Source organism: Vicugna pacos, chromosome 10, assembly GCF_048564905.1.
Source record: "Vicugna pacos chromosome 10, VicPac4, whole genome shotgun sequence".
Classification (NCBI taxonomy): Eukaryota; Metazoa; Chordata; class Mammalia; order Artiodactyla; family Camelidae; genus Vicugna; species Vicugna pacos.
The window spans coordinates 37,068,567-37,086,427 of NC_132996.1; the positions used below are offsets into that span (position 1 = coordinate 37,068,567).

The 17,861-nt window shown below is 35.2% G+C and overlaps 1 protein-coding gene across 2 annotated transcripts in view; it reads left to right on the plus strand.

Annotated features, from left to right (window-relative positions):
- The window catches only part of PDE3B (phosphodiesterase 3B), a 130,028-nt gene that overhangs the window by 75,827 nt on the left and 36,340 nt on the right, over window positions 1-17,861 (plus strand). For both annotated transcript variants that reach the window (XM_031681168.2, XM_072969556.1), the window contains exons 3-5: window positions 3,522-3,770; window positions 6,617-6,759; window positions 13,287-13,393. In XM_031681168.2, coding sequence (XP_031537028.1) covers window positions 3,522-3,770; window positions 6,617-6,759; window positions 13,287-13,393 — 499 coding nt within the window. The remainder of the gene's footprint in view (window positions 1-3,521; window positions 3,771-6,616; window positions 6,760-13,286; window positions 13,394-17,861) is intronic.

Consider the following 17,861-nt stretch of genomic DNA (forward strand, 5'->3'; position numbering starts at 1 on the left):
TTTGACACATAAGTTAAAATTACATTCAGAAGATTTCTATGCCATAAGACTTTTCCTAAGCTGAAGTAAAATAAACAGAACTTTCACTTAGGCAGATAAAAAAATTTTTTTGATGAGCTTCTCCCTCCAACTGTGGACAACTGATCCACAGAGGAAAAAAATAGATTAAAGACAATATATGAGAAAAAGCAAAGCAACTGAAAATATATTCTATTAGGGAAGCTAAAATACTCAAGAGTTTTCTGTAGAGTTTTTATTGAATTGTACATACAGAGAAGTACATGGCTCAGTGAATTTTCCAAAATTAAACAACCCATGTCACAAGAAATAGAACATTACCAGCATCCCAGAAGCCTCACTTATGTAGCATTCTAGTCATTACTTATGTTTCCAAAGAAAATCACTATCCTGACTTCTAGCAATTAGTTTTGCTTATTTATGAACTTTATAAAGATTTTTTTGATTACTTTATGTTGGTATCAGAAGAACTGAAAATAGAAGTAAAGGAGAAAAAAGAAAAATCACTCAACCATCAAGCAATAGCTCTGTTACTTTTGTTAACTTACTTGGTATATCTTTGTAGATTTTTTCCATTTCTTCATTGTATTGAAATGTGTTTATATATTCTAGTCTACAGAATTGTAATATTATGCTTCATATGCTGTTTTGAAACTTGACATTTTTCATACTAATAGATTAACAAACATTAAATCTTTGTCATTTCTGTTCATAGAAACATTACCTCTATTTATTACATTTATTAGTTGTCCCAACACCAAATTTTGAAAAATGAACATCCCTTTGAATGGTTGATTTTTATTTTTAAACTATTAATGGAATAGCCACAATAGCCCATTAAGAATAAAACCTTCTCTGATGTAACTGTTACAGTCAAATGAAGTCAAGAAGGCAACATCTGACCTACAAGGGGCTGATTCCTTGTTCTATCTAGATAGTGGCCTTTCTCATCACTTATATCCACCCAGATCCTCAGTTTCCAATTAGAAGAGTATCTGAATTACTGGTAAATCTAAAGATAAGTAAGCAGTAATGGTTGAGAGCAGCATCGGCTTGTAGAGTGATGAATGGTATCAGGTACCTCTGTCCCTTTTTTTCTTCTCTCTCCCCCTCATTGAAATTCAGTTGATTTTTATTTATTGATCCTTGTATCCAGTGTCCTTGCTAATAAATTTACTATTATTTCTAATAGCTTGTCTGAGGATTCTTTTAGAGCCTTTAGGGATACAATAATGTCATCAACAAATAAAGACAGATTTATTTATTTATTTCCAATCCTTTTCTCTCGCATTGCTGTACTGTTCAGGACCTCCAATGCTGTGCTGAATAGAAGCAGTACCAGTAGGCAGCCTGTCTTGTTCATGAACACGGGGAGTAAATGTTCAACATGTTCACCACCAATGTTTTCTATCGATACCTTTTATCAGATTAAGGAAGTTCTAGACTAATTCCAGTTTACTAAAAAACTTTTTTTCTCTTTTAAGTAGTGAATGGGTATAGAATTTTACCAGATGCTTTTTTCTGTACCTGTTGAGATGATGCCTAGGTTTCTCCCCATTTATTCTACTAATGTGATAAGTTATACTTTTTAATTTTTGTGCCTATGTTGAACCATCCCTGACTTCCCAGAATAAAGCAAATTTGATCAACATGTATTTTCTTTTTAAAAAATGTATCACTGGATTTTATTTATATATTTTTTGGAATTTTGAATCCATGTTTATGAGAGAGAGTTGGCCGATAATTGCTTTTCATAATGTTCTTGGCATGTTTTTGGTATAAAGGTTATACTGGCCTCATAAAATAAGGTGAGAATTCTATTATCTAGAAAAGTTTGGTAAGATGGGTATTCTTCCTTTGTAAGAATGCTCTGGTGAAGACATCTCAGTTTGAAGCTCTTTTTAATGGACAAGTTTTAAATTATTACGTTTCATTAATAATTTTAGAACTACTCAGTTTTCTGTCTCTTCTTAAAACAATTTGGTTAGTGATATTTTTCTCTGAACTCCTTTTGTTCCCTCCGGCTTTGTGACTGCTGAAAGCTGTATTTTACTTTCAAAATAGAAATCTTTTTGAGGATTTCTGTTTGGTTTCTCCATCACTTGGCCACTGTTTACAAATTGGCAAATATCTTCTTGGGGAAAGCAGTTCTGAATTCAGGCTTGCATCTTTGATTTCCTCTTCTCTCTGGGATCTTGCCTGGCCTTTAAAGCTCTCCTTGTCTTTACAACCCTAAATTACAGTTTTGGCCTCTGGCCGCTTGAGGCTATAGGAAGCTCTATGCTGTTTCCTAGTCTCTTAGCTGCTCTGCTTCTCATCCTTTCTGCCCTGTGCCAGTTATGAATTGGTAGCAAATTCCTTGACGGGAAAAAATAACACAGAATATTGGGTTCATGTCAATCTTTTCTCTTAACCCTGGGTTCTTGTTCTTTCAAGCCGTGGCTGCTTGATTGTGCTCTGATGCCTCAAAATGGATGCTATTTGTATTTTATTTTGGCCTTTTTTAGACCAGTTGTTCTAGGCATAAGAGTTGATCTAATATATTAACATTTAATTCACTGTTCTGATGATCAGTGCATTTATTTCTGTGGGTAATTGAATTGAACGTCATATATATGTATTTTTAAGAAGCAAAAAGCATATTGTTTGTATACATCAATGGAAATTTTTTTCTAAATTAGAAAAATGTATTTCCCATCCATTTTTTGGGGCCCATCCTCGTGCTATTCGTTGCATGCTAACCATTCAGTTCAAAGTTACCACTATTCCTTTGAACTCTGAAACCTTTTTTCTCTATCTTTATCTCATCATTTTCCAAAATATTGATAATAGTATTATTTATTGCACTTTAAATATATGCACTATACGACGCTTTGTGCTTTCCATGTATTATCAGATTTAATTCTCACATCAGCCCTTAATGAGGTAGATGTTATCCCCACTTTACAGTGAAGAAACTGAAAAGTTCAGATGTTAAATAACTTGCTCCAAGTAACACAGTTAGGGGTAAAGTCTAGATTTCAGGCTTGGATGTCTTTGCAACAAAGCCTTGTCACTATGCTAGACTGCCTCTTAAGTGAGGAGTAAATGAAAAATGCTGTGTACATTTAAAATAAATTTTTACAATAAAGGGAAGAAAATCATCAATTAATGAAAATGCCCAAATTATAGATTCTGAAATAAATACAGATTTGGCTCCATACTAGTTATAAAGTAAGTCAGTAATGAATACCATTAAATATGAGACATGCTAATGAAAAATACAGAAAAAAATTAAAGTTGACAATATCTGCTACATACTTAAGCATCAAAAGATTTTAGGTTAGAATCATACTATTTGCTGTGTCATTTTTGCCGTGTCCAAATAGATGAAAATATTTAATAGGATTCAATCACTTAGTTATTGTTAGATGGACTTTGATTTAAAGTAGAGTTGTTTTTCTTAAATGTTAAGTTTTCCCTGTAACAAATAGGTAATTTTACTTTTTTTTTTTCTTTTCTAGAACTCTGGAGGTGGAAGTGGGGTTGATCTTTCAGTGCTAAATGAGGCTCGCAATATGGTGTCAGATCTTCTGGTTGACCCAACTCTCCCCCCACAAGTCATTTCTTCCCTAAGGAGCATCAGTAGCTTGATGGGTGCTTTCTCGGGCTCCTGTAGGCCTAAGATGAATCCTCTCACACCATTTCCTGGATTTTATCCCTGCTCCGAAACAGAGGACCCAGCCGAGAAAGGAGATAGAAAACTTCACAAGGTCAAAATACAGTAATCAGCCCTCTATTCATCACATTTAATGTTTTCAAATTAAAACTACCCCTTTAAATCTTAGAGAAACAGAAATTCTTTTTTTTTTTTTTGAGTAAAGGTAGATTTATTTAGAGAGATACATACTGCATAGAATGTAAAGCAAGGGAAAGGAAAGGAAAGAGGTGTGGGAGGTGGGTGCTCAGGTTAAAGTAAAAGTAGGCACACACTCCTTAGACAGAGTGCCGGCAGTCTCTGAAGAGGAGGGAGCGAGAGAGGGCTGAAACAGAATTTCTTTTTAAAGGGCCAGCTTCTCTTACAACACCTTGAGCTCCTTGGGGCTTTAGAGGTAGTTGTAACCTCAGATAATTCTAAGCACGTATTTAGTTTTTATTCTAATTAATATTGCTGCAATTAGCAGTTATACCTTCATCAGTAATAACTATTTTTATTGTTGTTGTTATTGTTTGTAAGAAGTAGAGAACAAGCAAATTTACTTCCAGGCTGTACAACCAACTAGTAATCAAATTGTGTCATTAATCTATTTTATTCTGTAGAAACAAGGATTTTTCTTTTTGAAACAAAAAAATGATCATTATAATATTTATTCTGTGAAATCACATAGCATTCTTGTAAACTGATGGTCACATTTTCTTTGCAACTGTCACTCTCACCCCTCCTTACCCACTGGAGATTGCTATAGCCCAATGCCCATTAATTTCTCCATCTGTAAATATGGAATTAGTTTCTCTTTAGATATCAATAATTCAAAATAGGATTTCCTTTAGAAAATAATAAATACTGTTCTAAATAGGTATACGTTATGCCTATTCAGAGTGCTTTTAATTATTTTATGTGACTATCAATATCGTTACCAATAGCTAAACTCATAAAACTTTAAAAACAAATATTTCAGACATGATTCTAGTTTAACTACTTTATTCTACTGGTTAAAGAAACTGATTAAGAGGAGATGAAATTCAAATCAGTTGATTTTGTTCATTGTAATAGTGTATGTAGAGCTTAAAAAAGTTAAATAAAAAGTTTTTGGAAGGATTTTGATCATCAGTTAATTTCATTTAGTTAGTTCTTTTTGGCATTATTGTATAGAAATGTTGAAAAATTAAGCAACTTTGATTAGTGCAAAATTTTGATCACTACTGATCACAAATCTGGACCATTGGTAGTTACGTGATGCTTTTATTTTTAAAGTGTATACAGTGGCACCTGCATTACTCAAAACCCAATTAACAGTGGTGCTGTTATATTGCACTTTTTTTAGCACTCTCCATATGAAAAAGAGGTTAATCACAAGCATCAAAGAGGAATAGCAATAAATTCATCAATGAAATAACTAATACATTCTTGAGTTAGTTTTCATTTATTATGTTGCTCCTTCTTTGTACTTTCCATTGACATTTGATGTTTAGAATAGTGATTTTAAAAAACAGTAATTCTTAAAAATCTTAATTATAAAAATCACATTGATATCAGTATTATGTTTGTTACTATGTTGACTATGTAGAAAAGTGTACTGGTACATTTGAGAAACATTTGAAGAAGAATATTAATTAAGCAGGATGCCCAACTGCCTCATTTCCTAAACATTGTAGTTAATCAGACTTACTTTGAGTACTGGAATTTACTGATAGAAATAAGTTATACAAGAGCCAGGAAGTAACCCTTATTTCTTTGTGTTCTTTAAACTTCTTATGTGAATTTCATATCTGATTTATCTCTGTTTTTGGAAAAGAATATACAAAGCCTAACGTCACTTCAGAAAAGAGCAATAGCATTTATTAAAACAAAAAAGATTAGTAAGGAAATGGGAGTTGGAACAGATAATTTAAAGTAAATGTCTTGTATATGTGTTAAGAACTAAGAAAGATTATATGGACCTAAATTATAATCCAAAAGGTTGTTACAGAAATGACTTTTCCACTGTGTGTCTTACTAATATCGAACCTTTACAAAATCAACATCCCTGAGAAAACTTAAATATCTCTCTGAGATGGTTTCATGTCTGCTGATAGGGAAAATTCTTAAGAAGCGGAAAACAAAATTTTATATAAATCTCATTAAAACACCTATTCATTGTGGTCAAAAATGGAATTTTCTGGTTAATGTTTGTGTTAATTGAGAATATTTTCAAAAATTAGGGGAAAATACTCTTAATGTGAAAGGTGTTCTGAATTTAATTTAATCATTAATTCAAAGGGTAGCTCAAAATTCTGCAGTTTAACTGTTTAGGGCTGATCATCCCTGATCCTAAGCTTGCCCTCTGAAGTCATTTTTTAGGGTAATTCTTTCATATCTACTTTTAAAGTTGTCAGCTTATTTTGCATAAAACTAGGAGTAAAGTGTCCAAGAGAAAGAAGCTTTAGTTAAATGGTAGGGAGTTAGAAATGATTTCTTAGTAGAGGGAAGATAAATTAGAACAACAGTATAGATGTGATATTTGGAGTAAAATTGACAGATTTTCAGAATAAAATGTTTTGTGTCTCCTGTACATGCTAAAAAAGTACAGTTAACCCTTGAACAACATGGGTTTGAACTGAGCAAGTCCGCGCTAACACGCAGATTTTTTTTCAGGAGTAAAATAGTACAGTACTATACCATCTGCGGTTGGTTGAATCCACTGATGCAGAATCCCTGATATGGTGGAAGTGTGCATAGGGAGAGCCAACTGTAAGGCAAAGCCCGATATTCCACTGCACGGAGCATTGGCACCCCAACCCCCGAGTTGCTCAAGGGTCTACTGCGTCTCGTATTTATATTTTCATGTGCCATCTCTAGTATCACTTATACAGCACATTAAAGGGTGCCCATTTTAACTGTTGTTAAATTATTCAACAGGGACTCAACAGTAGGAATAGTTTACCAACTCCACAGCTGAGGAGGAGCTCAGGAACTTCAGGTCTGCCACCTATGGAACAGACTTCTCCGAAGTGGGAACGCAACAATGGAAAAAGGCCCCACCAAGAAATTGGCATTTCAAGGTAAAATCACCAGAGCCTTTTAAAGAAATCTAAATCTAATACCTCCAGTTTGTTTCTGTGAATGAAGTTTGAAGCAGCTCTAAGAGCATAAAGGAACAGTTGAAGAGTTTTAGGTGTAGGATGGCATGGCTAGTAGTGAGGCCCGATAGAAAAACTGATTCTTAAAGATAATCTATGTTTTCCCCCCAAATAGGTAAGCTGGGTTCAGAGCATGCTGCAGCCTTAAGAACATGAATTGGGGAGGCAGTTTAAGGAAATGAGTATCAATTTAGGACAGGCACTAGGGATCCTTTTAAATTGGTAGAGTTGGCTGTATTAGGAGCAGTCGCCAGTCCACAGCATAGTATTCAGAGGTTGGTTCTGACTTGTGGAAGGAGACACGTTCCCAGGGCTCCCCCCAGAAATCACTGCAGACGTCGGACATAAGGTAGCAACGCTCTTTCAAGCCCTGTTCCTGCTGGAGAACCAAGACTACTAATAGAGCCTATTTTCTGTTGAGGATTCACTTGGAACTAAACTGTGGTAATCCCATAAAGGGAAGGTATCAGTAACTACAACCAAGTGAAGCTGGGAAAATGCAGGAGCTGAAATCTTCTGAATGTCAATATACCCCATTTACTGATAACAAAGGATATGATACTTTGCCTTTCAAATGCCAAGAAAGATGCTGATCTCTTGTGTGAGCTATAAGCTTCTATTTAGTCAATTACCTAACCATGTTAATAAAATTGGAGTTAGTATAAATCTGTTAAACCACCCCTGTTCCCACTGAGCATGTGCTGTACTTTTGGTTTGAGCTGTGTAGTTACACATTTGGAACAGTAGGTGGCAGGGTTGGATCATAGCTTCTTATCTGTTAAAATTTGTGCTAACTTCTAATATATGAAATATGATCAGATAATTGGAATTTTCCAGATTCTTCTGTAAGTAATTTGAATCTTCTATAATACATGCAAGTATTTGTAAGGGAAAAACTGAGTGAAATGATACGTAAAACAGGAATAGATGCAAGTATGAAGAGAATATTACAGGAAAGTGAGCTTTATTCCAAAGCTTGCCCAGAGCCTAAACACGATAACATTTCTGTTTTTGTTGTTGTTGGCGATTTTTTCTTAATGGAAGCAGGATATGACAAAGTAAATGACGTGAGGAACTGAAAATATGACATTTTCAGTCATATTTCTTAACCATGGGATACATCATCTTGAGAATATTTTTGAGCTTAAGAAGAATGATGAAAATGATTTTACTTTTTCAACTTTCCGTCACACTGATGTAACTGCAACATATTTAAAATTAAAGAAACATTTAATACATTGAGTTAAGGTTATTTTTATCCTGCTGCCTTACACGACTGATATTACAATAGAAGCATGGTCCAAGGAAAACTAATCTTTATGTGAACAAATCTCAGAGTTAAAAGTAAATATAGGCAGATTCAACGTATTTACTTAACCCTGATTAAAACAAAACTATATGCCTCATGAAAGATTTAGAAACTTAGAGAATAAAGTAATTGGTAGTAATATGAAACATCTACTTTAAAGAGAGAAGGCTAGAAGAAATTTTTCTAGTGTGCAGAAGCTGAAGCCTCTCGCTAATATATTTCTAAGTGTACTTTGAACATAGGGTAAATGGGAATGTGTGAAGCACTCGAAACCACTCTTTCTTTTGAAATCCAAGTCTCTAGATCAGTGCTGTCCAGTAGAATTTCTATGGAGGGAACATTTTGTATCTGTACATCCAATTTGGTTGTCCCTAGCTACAAGTGGCTATTGATCACTTGAAATGTGTCTAGTAAGACTAAGGAACTTTATTTAAATCTGATTTAATTTTACTTAATTAAAATATAAAGAGCTATATGTGACTATCATATAGACAAACGGCAACCATATTAGACAGCATAACTATAGGCCTTTAACGTATGGTGACATTTTGTTCAGGATTCTTTAGGCTTTAGTATTACAAAACGAATAGGCTTATAACTCTGGAATCATGAGGCATTCATTGTGAATTTATTTGAGTATTCCAGAAGGGAGATCACATGTCCTAGATTTGATATGAATGCAGCTTTGGATTCTGATGATAGCTTCTCTGACTGTAATTTTAAATGGCCCTGACTGTGGTTTCAATATTGTGTGATTTCAGTATTGAATCTCTTGCTCCCTGAAACTATGTCTGAAACCAAATTTCTCATGCCTCCAGCTGCTTTTCTATCCATTACTACTATTGTTCTGTCCTTATGCTTCTATCTTCTAGTTTTGTGGTTGCTTACAAAATTGATTTACCTAGAAAACTTGGTGTTATCTTTGCATCCTGTTACCTTACTCTGCAGATATCAGTTGTCAAGTCTGTCTCTGAACCTCTTTTCCTCCCTCTTCTTTTTTCCCCCTTTATCAGTTTGCCTATACGATTTCATGCTTTCATTATTCCTTACCTGGGCTGTTTAATTATCCTTCTTATTTCTAATATCCTTCACTACCTGATCCATCTTCCACCAGAAATCTTCCTTAAACAAAATTTTTATTATATAGTTTTTCTGTCATTAAGTTTTTGGTCATTTATCAATGCCTGTGGAATAGTGCCCAAATTCCTAGCCTGGGATTCAAAGCTCTGTTACTCCCTCATGACAAAGCTACACCCTTACTTGGAAAAATTAAACAAACAAACAGACATGAGCAGTTTTATAAAGAATAAGAATAGAAAAATGATTTGGAAAGCTCTCTAGGTGAAAACCACAGGCATATAACTTGCATTAGACTCTTTCTTGAAGTTCTCCCATGATTTTGTTTCTAGTTTCACTCCATTTGAAAATTAAGCTCAATATTTTTCAGCCTACCTCACGTGTATAAAGCATAATATAAGATTTAATTTTGCTTTTCTTTATGCTTTGCCTGGAGAAAAAAGTGAGGTATTATAAACCTTACGATAGCTGAGATTAAGAGGATTCCAAAGGAGGAAAACCACAAGGAAGAAGAGTTACTCCTGCTTGAACAGCTACTTATTACCTACTCTTAAGAGTTTATCACTGCTCATCTCTTAGAGGCCTCGAGATTTTAATTAAGAGGCCCATAACTTTACAACGTCAAAATACCTCTCTAGTATCACCTTTATTTATCTGAAACTCCAGTCAAGATTAACTGTTTGATATTCTCTCTGCACACCTGTGCCCCTTTTTAGTTGTTCCCCCTACCTGGAATAGAGCTTTTCACACTTACTTCTATATATCTTTAAAAAATAAGCTCAGATGTCGCTGCTTAAAGAGTAACACCCTGACATCCCCCTCCTTTGGTTTCCAAGGAAAAGTAATCTGTTTCACCTCTGAATCTCCTTAACACCTTTTCTTTGCTTCTTTTATGGCAGTTTTTGTTTTCTATGTTGTTAGTCTTTACTGCCTTTCTGAGGCCTGCCCGATTACTGTGAGGAATTTGGGGTTACATTTAAACGGGTCTTTGAAGATAAATAGCTGCTTAACAAGTGTCCTCTGCAGGGGTGTGGTGTCCATATTGGCTTATGACAGTTGATGCTGCCTTCTGCTCAAGTTTTAGGATGAAGTTTTGAGGGGCAGGAAATTCCAGGAAGGGTTGAATAATGCTTTTCCGGGTTGGACTGACAATTGAATTACCCAGTTACAGTGTTAGTATCTAGGGCTAAAAGAATGGCTAACCTACTGTCCATGAGCTGGCTGCTAGGACCCAGACCCTCTCTGTGAACAAATACCACATATGCAGAACTCACAGCTCATTCCCTTTGAACAGACTTTCCCTGGGGCAATACAGGCAAATTGTATCCCCAAACTCAGAGGGCTATCAACTATAGCTACTCGCACACTGAAGAGGCTTGCCTTTAACCTGTTCTCTTGATTGATCGTTCATCATCATAAGTGCTCTGTAATTAAATCTAATAACTTGTTGCCTGGCAATAGTATTTCCCCTAAATAATGTACTTGGGAACCAACTTTTCAATTCTGTATCTTATAATTTATTAGAGATTTATACCAATGACTGGACCTTACTTGAACTGCAGAGATTCAAGAGGGCTCATGGCAATATCCCACTCAGTTTGTTAAGAGAACAGCTCTGTAAATCTGGACACCATACAGCTGTCAAGTTTATACAGCTACTTAAAAAAAAAAATTGAGGTGATACAAATCTTGTCAAGGTAATTTGCATTGATTGTCTAGAAATCAGCTCTTAACATATGGCTTAACTCTGACCATAACATTTGACATCTCTTGTAAAGTTTGTGCATGTGGGTTTGAAGACTGATTGCCAAGTCTGACTTCAGTCACCTTCCTACCAATTACTAATAATCACTGGGATTCCTAGCCTACGTTGCTCTGTTTTTTTCAGTATTGTTTTATGTAATCTCTTTGGTTTGTGTATTTATCTGGTTCTAGGCTAGGAATTAATGAGATGATTCTGGAACTGAGCTGAAAACCTATAATTTGACCTGTACCTTTCAATTCTAAACAACTGTTTAACAGACCCTGGATTAAAATAGAAGACTGGAGCAGTGCTTTGGGTCTCTTCTCTGAAGGAGAAAACCCTGTTTTTGTTTTGAATATTCATCAGAAGTAAGAGTTTGGTCGAGTCCAGTGATTCTTCTCTCTGGTTGCTGCCCTGGGGGGGCATTGCTGCTCTTCCTTCCCCGTCTCTCCTGCTCCGTGTGTAGGCAGTGAGCACTCGAATACAAAGAATGACTGAACGTTGGTAGGGAGATGAGTTTACTGAGTGGTATTATTTACATATTGCCTCTTTTTGTAACATAGCCAACAAATTATTATTACTACTAGCTTGAGCAAAAAATATTGTAGAATCTAAAGACTAGATGTTATCTTAGAAGTCCTTTATTCTTTAAATCTGTAATTTTACAGATGGAGAAACACCCAAAGATAGCGTCAGACTTGTCTTGGGGAAAAAGCATATACTTTAGAGTTAGATAAATTTAGAGTCAGAGAAATTCAAAGTTGAATTCTAGCTCTGCCACAGTGAATGCTGGTGGTGTGAGTTTGGGAACATTACTTAGCCTCATGAGGCCTCAGTTTTCTTATCTAACAATAGAGTCGTTCAGATGACTGAAAGAGATGAAGTATGTAAAGTACCTAAAACAATGGATGACACATAGTACTCAAAATAGTGCTATTATTGTTATAATTTTTGTTCCTTAGAACTTCTCTATTGATATTAAGTGGTTGCCAACTGGTTTTACATGCCTTCTCTTTGCAATACAGAATTTTTTTCTCTCATGGGGTCATAAAACAAACTACATTTCTAGAAAAGGCCCAAGAAGAGCCTCGAAGCAGGAGTTAGCGAAAGAGTCCATTCACTCAAAACGGGGGGAGCAGAAAAGATCCGTTCTCTAGAAAAGTGAGAATAGGAACCAGAAATACATCTGTTGAACACCTTTACCAGGCACTGTGCAATATCCACTGTGAATGTATAAGAGTGTCTTACAGCCCCTGAGGGAATTCACAAGTTCATGAGGGAAAGCAGTCCATAAGCAGTGAAATTATAATATATTATGTGTAAATATTATAATAAGAGACATGAACAAAACCCTCCTAGGCCACAGAAAAATAGATCTTCCTTGAGTAATGGGGTGTGGAAGTGCAGAGAAGATGGGATTGGGGGAAAGATTACTGAGAACCTAGCCTACACTAGTAAAATATTGAATGAAAAATAGAGAATCTAGATTTGTCCTCGATCCTGTGGCAAAGTGACCACATCAGGAGTCCACCAACAGAAGAAAACAGGATAGTGAATGTCTAAGAGAGGAAGTGCTATATGTATGGTGCTGGGCCAGAAGTTTTAAAATATATAATCTTAAAATGCATTTTAGGTATCAGTTGGTGTACTGTGATTGCTTGCCTATATTGAATCCCTTCATAAGAACCCTGAAGCCAATAATAAGTATTTCAGTTAGAGGATATGACTGTTTTAATGGGTAATCAATATATGTGAGGAGGTGATGTGAGGACAGTGAAAAACTGTATGTTTAAGGCCAGCAATTCTCAGTGAGGTCCCTGGACCACCTAAGTACTTGTTGGAAACACGGATTCTCTATCCACCCCTACCCCAGACCTTCTGAACCAGAAATCCTGGGGGTGGGACTAGCAATCTGTGGTGTAAGAAGCCCTCCAGGTGACACTGAAAACCTGCTTCATGTCAGGGATCAGCACATTACAGCCTGTGGACCTAGTGTGGCCCGTAACCTGTTTTTGTCAATAAAATTATAATGAAACATAGTCATATTCTTTTGCTTATTATTGTTTATGTCAGTTTTTGTTTTGCAATGGCAGAGCTGAGTAATTGCAACAGAGACCTTACGACCTGCAAAGCCCAAAGTATTTACTACTTGGTTCTTTACAGAAAAGCTTTCTGACTCCTGCTTTACTCCTTAGGCACAAGGTAGATGTCTAAATTCAATGTGTAAGCAGATTATTTGCTAATTGAATGGAAGACCATAAAGAAAAAAGGGATTTCTTCTGTTTCTAAAATTCTTAACCTGTTATCTTTCCCTTTTAGTCAAGGATGCTATCTAAATGGGCCTTTTAGTTCAAATCTGCTGACAATCCCGAAGCAAAGGTCATCTTCTGTATCGTTAACTCACCATATAGGTCTAAGAAGAGCTGGTAAGAATCGTTCTTTATGATTTAAATATAGGAGGTCTCAAAGTATATGGTAGTGCAAACTTTTTATATCTAATTTTGGATCCATTTCATGTGTTGTAATTTAACGTAACTAAGCAGTTTGGGTTGGCTATTAGTTGACCATTCTTGCTCACTCACTTGTTAATATTTGAACATCTACTGTGTGTTAGATATTTTGTGAGGCACTAGGGATTCAGGGATAAAATACAGAACTATTTAACCTGAATAACTGCAGACCCAGAGCAAGGGAGACCCTCGGGCAAGGGCGTTCTTTTGTAGCATGGTAATTGTAGAGGGAAAAAAAAGTCTTAATGTGAGAGCAGAAAAAAATCCTGAGGATATCCTATATCCTAGTAAGTCATTCTTACAGAATTTTTATCAGTCTGGTCACAGGGCAGGGGGAGATAATAGACAAAACGTTGTATTTTAGGTGTACAACAAAATGACTTGATACTTGTATACATTGTGACATGATTACTATAATAAGTCTAGTTAACATCTGTCAGCATATAGTTACACATTTTTGTGTGTGTGGTGAGAGCTTTTAAGATCTATTCTCTTAGCAACTTTCAAATATGCAATACAGTATTATTAACTGTAATCACCAAAAACAATGGAATGGTATATTTAAGGTATTGCAAAAACAAAAATTGCCAACATGGAATTCCTTATTCAGTGAAAATATTATTTAAAAATTAAGGTGAAATAGCATTTTTTTTTTCATATAAATAAAAGCTGGTAGAAATCATTGCTAATAGACTCTCATTACTAAGATTCAGCAAAGGAAGATCCTTAGGTAGGAGGGACACGATCCAGACTGAAGCATGGATCTGCAGGAATGACTGAAAAGCACTGGTGGGCCTAATATGTGGCTGCAAATGAGAGAATACTGATGATTAAAAACAACGACTTTTGCATAATGTATGACGGTCAAATATATAGTAATGACACAAAGGATAGGAAAGTGGTAAATGGATTTAAACTTCCAATGTACTAGCAATGATTGAAAAGTACTAAAAATTTCTAACTTAAAAGAAACTAATACTTCAAAGATGCACACTGTAAAATTCAGGGTAACAAGTAAAAAACTAACATAAAAGGTAAAATGGCATGATTACAAAAATACTCCCAAATAATCCAAGAAAAGAGAAAATAAGAAACAAACGTAAGGAACAACTGAAAAGAGATAGCAAGATGGTGGATTAAGCAAACTATATTAAATATATACCTTAGCGGGGTGGTTGGTAGGGGTGGGGCACCAGGGAGCTGACCAGAGCTGTCACAGTATATTACCGAAAATGTCCAGTTTTCAACAAAAGATTGAAAAACTGAAAATACATGCCAATTAAAAGATACAGATTGTCAGACAATTAACAACACAAGACTCAAGTATATGCTCTTTACAAAAGGCACACTCTAAATATAAGGACACAGATAGGTACCAAAAATTGACAGAACTAAAGGGAGAGAAGGACAAATCCATATTTGTATTTGGAGAGTTTAACTCACCACTCTCATTACCTAGTAGAATTAAGCAAACCAAAGTATTAGTATAGCTGTATGGAAGATGAGAACAACATGATTTAACTGACTTGTCCTACTTGACTATAAAACACTGCACTCACAACATTATAAGACAGTGTTTTTTACAAGGATGCACATAAGATTAATCCAAAATAGACCATTTGCTGTGCTATAAAATAAGTCTCAATAAGCTTCAAAAATCATATATAGATATTAACTTCTGGAGTGGCAGAGAGAAGATCTCAGTAAACTTGCTCTTCTGCTAAAACAACAAAAAATAGGGGAAAAAACTAAACCAGTTCAGAATTCTGGAAGTTAGCAAAAGCCAGAGAACATACTAGAAGTTATCTATACAAGGGATACTATGAACCTTGGTAAGACAGTGGGTTCTGTGACATTTTTGTTGGGGGCAGTTCCCATTCCCTCTCTCTCCTTGGTTTAGTGGTGCTATAGCTAAGAGCCAGTACCTTTGCAGCCATCAGAGAGCCTGACTTCTTTTGAAACTGCATTAAAAGCAACATCCTGAGAGTACAGTAAATGTTTTGTCCAAACCTACAGCTCCCTGGAAAACCTCTAATCCCAAGGTGCTGTGGATATTTGATTTGATTCAGAACTCAGCTCCCCTCCAAAAGAAACAAAAAATCCCCCACACCCTATGCCAAGCAACACTGTGAATGTGTAAGGCTGTGATTTCAGTTGGGGCAAACAAGAGCTGACTGGGAATTTAAAAGGAAATCCTGAATACTAGGTGATCATGGGAAATTGGAAAGCTCTGACACGTTCCTGAATATCTACTAGGCTGAGCACATGTGTAAGGCTGTGCACATGCCCAGGAAAGGTCTTGGGAAAGGAGAAGGTCCTGGTCACTGGACCTGTAACTGATCTTGAGGTCCTGCATAAGCAGGAAGTAAAAGCTAAGGCTGACTTATAAACTGCCTGAAAGATTGAAGTTGTATCTTTTCAAACAGATTCTCATCTACAGATGACATATAGGCAAGACATTTAAAGAAATCTTCTGTCTCATCTAAATTATACTGACCCAAGGGTGACTTCTAAGAAGTCAAGCTTAAATCATAGAGGGGGTAAAAAAAAAAAGGCAGCAGAGAACTCAGTGGCTATACACCTTAGAGAAAACAAAATCTACATAAATCACTCAATGAGTAATCAGAAATAAGAAAATGAACAAACACAAAACCAGCAACAGAAGCCTTGGGGGAGAGAGAGATCTGATACTAGAATTATTACAATATATTACCTAAAATGTCAAGTTTTCAACAAAAAAATTGTGAAGCATGCAAAGAAACAAGAAATTTTTTTGCCATGTAGACACTGAAAAACAGTCATCAGAAAATTTCCCTGAAGGGGCTTGGGTTTTGGATTTGGCAGTGACTTTAAATTTGCTACCATTACTATGTTTAAAGAACTTAACGAAACCATATATAACGTATTTAAGGAGAGTATGACAGTGTCTCACCAAAGAAAGAAGATAAAGAAAGAACTAGAAACTATAAAATTATAAAATAATTTTAATAATTATAAAATAATTGTCACTTTTACTCAATATTGGGTTGGAGGTTCTAGTGAGGGAAGTTAAGGTAAAAAGGAATAAAAGGAAGATGTAAAATTATTAGCAGACAACATAATCATGTACTTGTAATATCCTAAGAAATTCATTAAAACTCTATTACAACCAATAAGCAAGTTCATCATTATGGCAGGATACAAGATCTATATGCAGAAATCAATTATATTTCTATATATTAACAATGAACAAGGCAAAACTGAAATTAAGAAAATAATTCCATTTACAGTTAGCATCAAAAAGAATGAAATATTTTGGAATAAATTTAACAAAATAGTTTAAGACTTGTACACTGAAAACTGAAAAATACTGTTGAAATTAAAGAAGACTCAAATAAATGGAAAAGTATCCCGTGTTTGTGGATCAGGATACTTAAGATGGCAATACTCCTCAAATTGTTCTAGATTAACTATAATCCTTAGCTTATCAAAGTCTGGGCTGACTTCTTTGCAGAAATCTGACAAGCTAATCCTAAAGTTTACATAGAAATTCAAGGGACCCAGAGTAGCTAAAACAATTTTTAATTTAAAAAAATTAGAGGACTCAGATTTCTAAATCTTAAAACTTGCTACCAAGTTAATCAAGACAGTTGGGTCTGGCAGAAGGATATTTCAACTCACTGGAATAGGATTGAGAGACCAGAAATAAACCATGGTTAACTGATTTTCAGCCAGGGCGCCAAGGTAATTCAGTAGGGAAGGAATAGTGTTTTTAACAAATGATGCTGGGACAACTGGATATACACATGAAAAAGAATGAATTTGGAACCATACCTGTCATCATACTCAAAAATTAACTCAAAATGCTCTTAGACTCAAACGAGTGAAACCATAAAACTTGTTGAAGAAAACAGGAGGAAATCTTTGTGACTTTGGATACTGAGTAAAGCATTCTTAGATATGACACCAAAAGTACAGTCCATGAATGAAAATAATTGAATTCATTAAAATAAAAAAAAATTTGTACTTCAACTGATACCTAAAGAAAGTGAGAAAACAATCCACAGAATAGGGGAAAATATTTGCAAATTATAATTTGACAACAGAATAGACAAAGATATCTTACAACTCAATAATAAAAACACAAATGACCTCACTAAAAAATGGGCAAATGATTTGAATAGGTGTTTCTCCAAAGAAGATATACAAATGGCCCTTAACCACATGAAAAGATACTCAGCATAATTAATCATTAGGGAAATGCAAAGCAAACCATAATGAACTATGACTTCACACCCACCATGTTGTCTATAATTCTAAAGACAGTATAACAAGTGTTGGCAAAAATGTTCAGAAGTAGGTACACTCATACATCACTGATGGGAAAGTAAAATGCCACAGCTAC